The 10520-nt window shown below is 49.2% G+C and overlaps 1 protein-coding gene across 1 annotated transcript; it reads right to left on the bottom strand.

Moving 5' to 3' along the window:
- Positions 1–5523: 5523 nt before the first annotated feature.
- Positions 5524–7346, bottom strand: LOC139834213 (uncharacterized). Its single transcript, XM_071824657.1, has 6 exons — positions 7052–7346; positions 6753–6957; positions 6449–6661; positions 6193–6369; positions 5960–6108; positions 5524–5527 (listed from the first exon to the last, which is right to left on the bottom strand). The coding sequence occupies exons 1-6, from the start codon at positions 7303–7305 to the stop codon at positions 5524–5526; spliced, it is 1002 nt and encodes a 333-aa protein (XP_071680758.1). The 5' UTR covers positions 7306–7346.
- Positions 7347–10520: the final 3174 nt, after the last annotated feature.

The raw sequence follows: 10520 nt of genomic DNA, 5'->3' as shown, positions 1-10520 counted from the left end.
ATTTTGCAAAACTTTGAATTAAACTTTGCCACCACCACCTCTCATCACCTCTGGTCAATTACAACTCATCTAAACACACACCATTCAAATTTAGCAACTATTTGAATTAAACCAAATTTAGACAAAATTCACAATTTTCCAATATGGCACTATTTGCCACTATTGCAAATAGTGATCTACTCCACCTAATTTACCCCAAATCTCTTCTACATTGTCCCCTGGTCCCCTTAATCCCATTCAATGCCAAATAGAACACTAGGGATAGAGAGAGCAAGGCTAGACATGGCCATGCCGGCCATGTCGCCCAACCCGACGCTCTCCCCTCTCTCTTCTCTTCCTCTGCCCTGGCCCTGGTGCCACAGCTCGCCACAGCACACTCCTACACCTTCCTAGCACCGCCACGATCGAGCTCGACGACGACACTGGCCGGAGACAGCGCGCCCAGAACGCGCTCGCCATGCCGACGACGTTGCGCATGCACGTGCATGGACGCGCTCTGGCCACCTCTCGCCTGGCCACCTCGCGCTCGCCCTGGCCCCGTTTACTAGCCGTTGAGCATCACCACGCCACCTGGACGCCGCCAGACACTCGCTCGACCAGACCCTGGGCCGCCGCCGCCGTAGACGGAGAAGAAGATCCCGCCACTGCCGCGACATGCCTGGAAGTAACGCGACCCAACCAAGCCCTGCCCGACCAAGCTGTCGCCGCCAATAGCATCGCCAGGAACCGTAGAACACTGCCGCCACCTCGCCTAGCTCTCTAGCTCGCCGGAGAAGCTGCGCCATGGTCGACCACCACCCTGCCCCGCAGCACTCTCGCATTGCTATAAAAGGAGACCTCCCCTGGACAATCTAAGCACACCACCGCACTCGCCACCTCTCACTGCCTCTCAACCACCTCACCACTCTCTCGATTCACGCCGGAGCAAGGCTAATCGGGAGCTCGCCGCCACGGAAGCTCTGCAGCAATCGCCGGCGAACCAGACCACCTCAGGCGACGCCACCTGTACCTGGAGCTTCGCCGTCGTCCACATCTACCCCGAGCACACTGCCATCCCTTGCTGGAGCCGCCGTAAGCCCTCCGACCCCCTACCGCCGCCGCCGGAGCGTCGGGTTCTCGTCGGAGACGACGATGAACCACGGCCGTTGATCTCTGATCTAATCCAACGCCCCTGGTTACTCCATACCGCTTCGGGTTTAAATAGACGCTGACATGCAGGACCCTCTGTCAGGCAGCCCACGCGTCTCTGGACCGTGGCTGGGCTGGCCTTGGGCCGTTTTTAAATCTTTCAGCCCGTTTAGTTTTCCCGCCCGGCCTTTTAATTCAAATTCGTTTTAAACAATTCCAAATGAATTTCAATACTGCCTCCACTTTGAAAATCAATAGGTTTAAATTGGCTAAACCAAATTCAATGAATTTTATGTTGTTGGAAAGCTAATGAAATTATCTACAAAATGCCACTGATCTCATGACCAGATTCATTGTAGAATTAATGTGATAAAAAGAATAAGGCAGGGACTTTTCCCTATTCAAATAATTATTAAAAATCAACCAAAATAGATATTAAGTTAATTCCAACTCTAATAGCTCACATTTGACTTACACTAATTGATTATGCAATAAAATGGTGTGGTCACTTTGCATGATCATGCCCTAGTTTAATTAATGGATAATATGGCTAGTTTAACTAGTTGATATTGTCCAAAACTATTAAAGTAAATTATGTGGAGTCTTATACTTCATTTAAACTTGTCTCACGTAAATTCATGGGATGTTTGGACCCCTGGTCCAAACTCTCTTATATGAATTACTTGAGATTTAAATCATATGTAGTATTAGTAAATGGTATGAGGTGATCTACCCCATTTAAATCATCTTCTCAAATGATGATGATGAACATTTGACTTAGGTCAATATAAGTTCATACATGACTGTTTGAGAAATTAAATCTTAAGAAGATTTCAATGAGAGGAAATTATTTCTCAAGAACCCTATGGAAACTATCATTTACATATTAATACAAAGAAGTAAATTCTCCTCAAACCACCCAACCCATGCACTCTAATTAGATTATTTGTGTGCATAGAATAGTTTGTGTGTTTATATGTGATACATGGAATAGCCATTGAATTAGTGAGTAATTATACTCGTATTCAAATTTAGACGCTAGCACCGGAGAGTACACCGAAGAAGAAGGTTGCTACCAAGAGGAGGAGGAGGAACAGTTTGAGAACTACCAAGGCAAGCTAATATTCTTGCAAAGTGCAAGGCCCCTTGGGGCAAGGCACCATGAATCTTACCTTTTCTTACATAAGCCTATCCCAAGTTTATACTTTACAAGTTTTACTTGTTGTTTTCCAAGAGTTACTTTTATATAGTTAACTTTGGTCAAAATAAAGGTTGGTTACTAGAGTAGTGAAGTAGTGTCAATCAAGCAAAGCAAGATAGCACCCCTCATGATTTAGAGCTAGTGCTAATGAATAAAACTTGACTACTCTAGATGGGAACAATGTGAAATTGAAATAAATTTGAAACCTTGGAATGATGGAGCATTCCATTGAATGATTTTTGAAGGTGAATATGACCAAGAGAAGATGGTGATTTTTGATAAACATGATTTTGGTTTGAATGCGATACCTTTCCAATTATTAAGTACCCCCACAATACCTGATTATGGGTAGGGCTTAACTGGAAGTTTATGCATCTTAGTATGGGTTCCCTCTGAACACACGTCATAGGGGTTACGCTTGAGGCTGCCTCCGTTGTTGAGAAAGGATGTGAAGTTGAGGTGAATTGTACGGCCAAGCCCTGTGCAGTTCCCAGGTTGACAGTTGGTCTTCACTGGGAGGCCAAGCTCATGGGGAGAGGTGCTCATACTAGGATTTGTAAGTGAAAGGTTATGGTTGATGATCCGCGTACTGTGTTACGATGATTCGGGGTAATCCCGACGGATGAAATCAAATGTTGTGGCACAAGTGTGCAACCTCTGCAGAGTGTAAATCTATTCGAATAGCCGCGTCCACGGTTACGGACGGTTGGAAAGGCCATACAGTTTCCGATGTCATATCTTTGAAAATGATGTTGAAAGGTGATGATAAAATGACTTGTGGTGAATTGAATTGAAATCACCACTTGAATGGTGGGAATGACACTAATGTTCCCACTTGAGTTAGTTAGCACTTGAATAAGCTTTTCTCAAAATACTTGTGAACTAAAATTGGCTTTATGCAAATAAACTAGAGCTTAGCAAACCATACTAGAATATCTAGCACTTACATTAGTACTAGTTTGCGAGTACTTAAAGTACTCACGGCTTTGTCCCTGGCTATTCAAATGGCCAGAGTATGAAGATGAACAAGGAGACGACCAGCAGGACGCCTACGACAACTAGGAGTCTTCCGACGTCAAGCGTTGGCCTGTGGACTAGAGAGTCCTTGTATCTTACGCTTCCGCTATGAACTTGTGTTTGTTCGTTGATCAATAGATCAACTATTCGTGTAATATGGATCATGTGATTCCAATTTGTAAGAGTTATGGTTTGTAATGAATGATGACTGTAACTATTATGCCTCGCAACAACAATATTCCTGGGATTGCGATGTATGACATAATAGGCATCCGGACTTAAAAATCCGGGTGTTGACAGTCTGTTCCTTGTGTTGTTTTCCTCGTTTTTTATTTCCTGTATAGTCTCTGCTCTGTCCTCCCTGTTTTTCTCAGGTTCTGTAACTTCTTGAGCTGCCTTAGCTCCTCTTTTAATAAAATTGTAGGTAGGGGTGATCCCCTTCCGATTTCCTCAAAAAAAAAATACAATCATATAATACCAGCACCATATTGCTTGTGCAACTTGTCCATGTATTGGATGTTGATGCCAGAGTTTTCACAATCTATAATAATGGAGGAAAGCACAGTGAGTTTTCTGTTAATTCTCATAAGCACCTCCTTGTACATTTGTTTCGAGTTAGAAGACACTGAGTTGTTTCTTTATTTTATTTTTTCTTACAAGTAAGTGCAAGTTTTGGGATGTCCTTGGCTAAAATCTAATTCTACAAAGTGCATTCTGAAGAAACACATGTTCTTGGAACTTATAACACTACAGGAATCGGCGCGTACGCCGACGGCCGGCTGCCCTCGGCGTAGCCATGCCTTGCCCTCGGCGTAGGCTATGCCGACGGCAGCCCTCGGCGTACGTCGTCGGCGTACAGGTCCCTCGGCATAGCCGTGACTACTGTCGGCGTAGGCCTAGCCGTCGGCGTACGCCACCTACGCCGAGGACCGTGTTCGCCGTCGGCGTACTCACCGTCGGCGTACGCTCGCCGGCGTGCCGTCGCCGTTAACGGTGCTGGCCATACGCCGAGGGGATCCCCCTCGGCATAGGTCGACGCGACGACGACGTGGCGGCCCGTGGCGCGCCGTAGCATGGAGCTACGCCGAGGGCAGCCCCCTCGGCATATAGGGGACGCGTGGCAGCCCGTGGCGCACTCTATCACGGGTCTATGCCGAGGGCCACCATGCAGACGCCGACGGCCACCTGCGCGACGTGGCGTCCTCTCCGTGCCCACCTTCCGCCGCACGACAGCGTCTACGCCGAGGGTAATGCCCTCGGCATAGACCTGACCATATGGTCTATGCCAGGGTCTATGCCGACGGCATTGCCCTCGGCGTAGACCTGCTCAATTTTTTTTATTCCAGCAGTTCACTTTGCACCGTTCCAGCAGTTCACAATGAACAGTTTAGCAGTTCATACATCTAAATACATCCAAATTCATCGAAATTCACCATAATTCATCCAAATTCACCATAATTCACATAAATAGCATGAAATCCACATAGTAGCATACAAATACATCCAAATTCACCATAATTCACATAAATAGCATGAAATCCACATAGTAGCATACATGGTGCATGTAATAGCATACAAGAGGAGAGTGCCATGTCATCCAATACATAGTAGTAGGTAGCAAATGATGGCAAGCAAGAAGCCCGGTGCCGACTAGCGGAGGAAGGACCCGGGCGGGGTGTGTCCGCCCACATCGTTGGCGAAACGAGCAGCCCGGGGTTGCGCTCCGGTAGAAGCTGCAGAAGAACCACCTGGAGAAGGACCGGTAGCACGCCCAGGAGAAGTCGACGGAGAGGCACCGGGAGTAGTCCCAGGAGTAGTCGACGGAGAGGCACCAGCAGAACGCCCAGGAGACCGACTACCTTCATGAACCGGTGTGACCTCGCGCCCACCCGGCGATGCCTGGTTCCCGGACCATCCCGTTCCCTACGTGTTCCCTACATGTTAGCAACTTGCGAGGCAAAGGAAAGTGGTAACTACCGGTTTGGCAAAGAACTTACCTCCGGTGTGGATCCGTAGTAAGTCGCAGCGAAAGCTGCCTTCGATGGCATGATAGGCATGTCCCCCGCCACGGTAACTCGAGCCTGTGGCGGTGTACCAGTAGACATAGAGATCATCATTTCCTGCAAGATAGGTTACAAGTTAGGCTTTGCAGAAATAAAGCATCAAACTGAGACTTGTCATCTACTTGCGCGAGAAGAAAGATTCAGACTTACTGCTATATACGACATATAGGCTGTATTCTGCCTATTCCACTAGGCAGCGGCCTGCTGATACGCTTCATTGCAGGCTTCGAAGGCCACCTCGAACTCAGGCTACAATTTCAGAAACAATGAATCTCGTAAACACTTAGCCATGTAGGAAGGAAAACCGGAAAGTGGATGAAAATGAGGAAAACTTACATCGTAGGCGGGTGGACGAGCAGGCCGTGGACGAGGCTGGGGGCTGTCGGCGGTGAGGGTATGCTTGAGACGCGTGTAGCTCGTGGAGTGGGTAGGCTTGACCGCCTTATTCAGAAAGGGGAAACGGCCATGCGGACGCCCGTGCCCCGACAGGACCAACGACTCCTCGTTGACCGGAATGCTCAAGGGGTCATCCACCTCGGGGTGACGAGACTTGACCATGTCGCAGTAGTCCTCCTTGGCGGCCTTGGCATTGCCATAGTACTGTGGCTGAGGCAATGCGGGATTGGGCTTCTGCTTCGTCCGCATCATGTCATATATCTGGGCATCATGAAGCACCACCCCAGGTGGTGCCTCGGCCACCTGCATCGCGAAAAGAAAAGTTAAGCGTACCACAAATGAGACATGGCGGGAAATGAATGAAGGTCGTTCCATGTATATACATACCTTTTTCCCCTTGAAGCGGGTGTAGTCGCGGTTTCCCGCGCAGTGTGTGCCACCGGTGCCTCGGTTCTCCATGTTACGCCTCAACACGGCTGCAAACTCCTCGTCCTGCCTGAGCCACCTCGCCCTAATCAGCTCCTCCCATGCCTCCCTATGCTGCTCGGCCCACTCGGGACAAACCTGAAAACGCAATACTCAGCTCAAGATAATTCAATGAAAACTTAGCAGCAATGTAGAATCTCATTGACATTTTACTCACCGACATGTACTCCTCAATGGTCATTGCCCATTCCTCCGTAGGCTGGTTACCAACATAGTACTCCTTCTTGACCCTCTTACCCTTGTTAGCCCAGAAGGCACTAGCGCTGGTGAACTTTTGGTTGTACCACTGCTGCGGTGTCAACCTCTCGCAAGCGCCACGCAAAGTGAGACGCGCCTGCGTCTCATGCTCCGGGTCCACACGATAGAAGCACTTCAATCATGCATAAATCAGTTGTGAAAGTCATGAGTTAGCACATTAGGGTCATCAACTATGAACGGTGCTCGAGAAATATATGCCTTACCCAGAACTTGGTGGTCACAGCCTCAGCAGCTGTCGCGAAGCCTACGGCAGGGGCATCCTCATAGTCCGCCCAAGTAGTGGCTAGCTTCGTCGGGCCACCGGGGACCGTGCTAAGGGGAGTGTATCTGCCGGGCCAGAACTTCTTAATCAGAGCCCCAAGCAAGCTGTTAGGCATGCGGGGGGGCTTGGCATCCCATGTCCAGTTGCTGCAAATAAATCACACATTAGTACACATGCCAAATTGTTTATTATGCCCAAGATGAAAATACATGTTCGAAATTTCTGAAGTAGTACACTTACTCATCGCTCGAAGGAATGATAAGGGCCTTGTCATCATGGGTCTTCGGCTCCTTCCTCGCATCGGGGACTCTAGCTTCTCCACGAAGCTTCAAGGGCTTCGGCGCACCTTCACCCTCCATGACCTCCAACTCAGCCCTAGAGTCCGACTCGTGTGTAGACTCCGTCTCCATCTCCACCTCCCCACTAGACGGACCCTCAAGGTACAACTCAGGAGCCACGTCGCCAGAAGCGGAGGGTGGCTCGTCAAAGTCCATGTGTACCCCGCCGCCACCTCGTCCTCCTCGTCCTCGTCCTCCTCGTCCTCGTCCTCCATCGGTACCATCGGCGTAACGCGGATTTTGCACCGGGGCTCGATCACTCCGTCTAGGCACTCTAGGAATATTCCTCTTCACCTGCGCCAGCGTCTTAAGCAAGCTCTCGGAGTCTGCCTTGCCGCTGCTCATATTGTTCAGTCACCTGCATTGAGAAGAATAAAACAGTTAAGCACAAAGACATATTATATGAAGATACTAAGAATAAAAGGCACAATGCAATTAAGAAGCATGTTGACATAATAAAATGAAGATACTAAGAATAAAAGGCACAATGCAATTAAGAAGCATGTTGACATAATAAAATGAAGATACTAAGAATAAAAGGCACAATGCAATTAAGAACCATGTTGACAAATAAATACTAAGAATAAAAGACCCTCACCAGCCATCATCGCTCTCACGCTCACTCTCATACTCCATCTCTTTCTCTTTCTCTTTCTCTGGCCCACTATCACTATCACTATCTTGTGAGTACAAAGTTGAAGGGCCGACGGGTGGAGGCTCATCATAATTGTCATTCGCCTCAAGTAACTTCTCGAGCATAGATATGTCCTTTAGATCCACCACTGACTCACCACGAGTTTACGCATCGTTCAGAGGTCCTCTTGAACAAACGGTTCTAAAATATATTCCCCGAAGTCCTGTTCCTCTTGATTGAAAATCCCCTCGTATGTCACGGGGTCAATGTTGTTGTAATCATCCTCAGAGGGAATCGGTAGGTTACCATGTGGCGATACCTGGTAGACGACTTCCCAACCCTTGAGTTCCGCTTTCTGGCATGGGTAGGGCAAATAATAAACTTGCTTGGCTTGGTGAGCCACAACAAAGACATCGGCTCCGCTATAGGTGGTTGAAGGCTTAACTTCAACTAACCCAATGGACTTATCACTTCTCTGTCCACCTATTGGGTCGAACCAATGACACTTGAACACGACGATATTGAGTTGCACGTTCGTACGATTGAATGTCAACTCGTATACACTTTGTAACCTTCCGTAGTAATCAAAGTTGTTGGCTCCTTTGGTGAAGACCCCAGTATTTATCGTTTTGGGATTCGCCCGGCCCTTCTGGTGCGTCTCTGTGTGGAAGCGAAACCCATTCACATCATACTTCTCATACTTGGTCACCTCACGGCTACAACCTTGGGAAACACATTTCAACTCATCTATCATATCAACGTTTCTCTCACGGCCCTACAAGAACATTTCAAATTTGTTGTGTGCATTAGTTACGTGTAATAAGAGGGACAAGTCACATGTTGCAATGTAAGAGGAAAGGTTAGAAATTACTTTTTCCATGAACCATGTCACAAAGTTTTTATTAATTCCGGGAGCACCGTCTTTCAGTAGAGTGTCCATCTCTGTCGTCGTGGTGAACGAGCAGATGCCATAGGATGGCTTAGATTGGGGCCGAATGGACGCAAGAGGATTCGGGGGAGGGTTTGTGACCAGGTGGGATGAACTTCCGGATGGTTTCCTCAAGAACTTGGCCAAGGCCAGAGGTTGAAGAAGAAAGACACAAGGAAGAACTCGCTCTAGATCACCATGTTCATTGATTCACACAAGTTACAGGTTTTTCTCTCTCTGTGTTCCGCGCCCGTGAAGGAGAGCTGCCCCCTCTCCTTATATAGGGGAGAGGGTGGCTTACAGTGCAAGAAACCCTAATGGCATCTTTGACTGGACAAACTACTTTACAAAGCTACTGTACAAAGCTACTTTAATCATAGATGACACCGGGGTCTTCTTTAATCAGGGAGGCTGACGTCCTCCGGCTTCTTTCTTCGTCATCTTCTTCTTTATCGTCAGCCCTTCGTTTAAAGCTACTTTGCTTAGCTCATCTTTGTCTTCTAGCTCTGGAAAGGATCTTTGACCAGCCCTGCCGACAAGCTCATCCTTCCGGTGGCCCGGTATCTTTTCTATCCGGTTCCGGTATCCCTCCTATGAGGATACCGGCTTAGCCTGTTCAGCCAAACGCCTATCTTAGACTCCGGTATGAACATCTAACCGGTATCCTGAAGGCTCAAACCATCCGGTTTGGCATGCCTTTGGCATACCGGGGGTCATCCCCCCAACATTAGTCCCCGAAGCTGGTATAGTCTGGCGGATCCTATCCAACAGACCATGCCAGGTTCTTACGTCTTTGGATACCGGTTTGATCCATCTGGCATCTTTGCCCGGATCTTCCTTATCTTTCTTTGTAAGTCTTTCTCCGGTATCTTGTCTTCCGGTACCTTAACCATTAAACGCCTCCTCGGCGAAGTCGAGAATATCTCGGGCCCCGCGCCTGACAGAGACATGCGCACTGTGACTGACGCGCCAGTGTCAGTTGTCATTTCGCTTCGACTCCCGCGCGCCCATTTAATGCCCCGCTGCGGATCCCACTAGCCGTTCTGGATCTCCTGTGTGCCTCCGTGTTGCCTCTTATTTTTTCGCGTGTATCTCTCCGACACGTGGCGGCCCATGGTGCGAACCGCCACGGGCCGCGAGGCGAACCGCCACGGCCCAGCGGTTTTTAGCCCACTTCCCTTCTTCTTTATAAGCGCAACCGCCGCTCCTTCCTCCTCTTCTCGCATTCTCCACTTCCTCGCGCACAGTGCTCTTCGCCTCCGTGCCTTCGCCGTTCTCCGTCCGCCGTCGCTCGCCCGAGCCCCGTCGCTCGGCGAACTCACGCCGCAGTTCCGCTGGACTTCGTCGTGCGGAAACCTTCTGCAGCGCGCTCACCGCGTCCGCTGCATTCGTGCTTCCTCAAGAACTTCCTCGCCTCGCCCACGACGGACTTCCTCGCCGGCCGCAGGCTCCCCGTTTCTCCGGCGAACCTCTTCCTCCGCGACTCCGCCGCCTCAGGTTAGGCCCGATGCGCCTTTACCCCTTTCCTTCTTGCGTTTCAGATCTTGGGGGCGGTAGAGTATTTATCCCTTCTTTATTTTGCTTTTCCTCTTACTCGTAGATCTTCGCGCGAGGGTCTGTTTGGGGAAAACTGTTTGCCGATAGATTCCGGTGTCGCCTAGATCCATATGTCCAGCGAAGGGTCTCTCCCCGCTGCTACCTCTAGTAACCAAGGTAGTAGCTCCTCCGACGGGCTAACCGAAGATCTTGCCCGGATGGATCTGGCATCTAGCCGGGGCCAAGAGGCCGGCACGTCTAGCCGGGCCTCCG

This window comes from Lolium perenne, chromosome 1 (genome assembly GCF_019359855.2).
Source record: "Lolium perenne isolate Kyuss_39 chromosome 1, Kyuss_2.0, whole genome shotgun sequence".
NCBI lineage: Eukaryota > Viridiplantae > Streptophyta > Magnoliopsida > Poales > Poaceae > Lolium > Lolium perenne.
The sequence above is the reverse complement of the archived record's forward strand: the minus strand, read 5'-3'. Positions and strand labels throughout refer to the sequence as shown.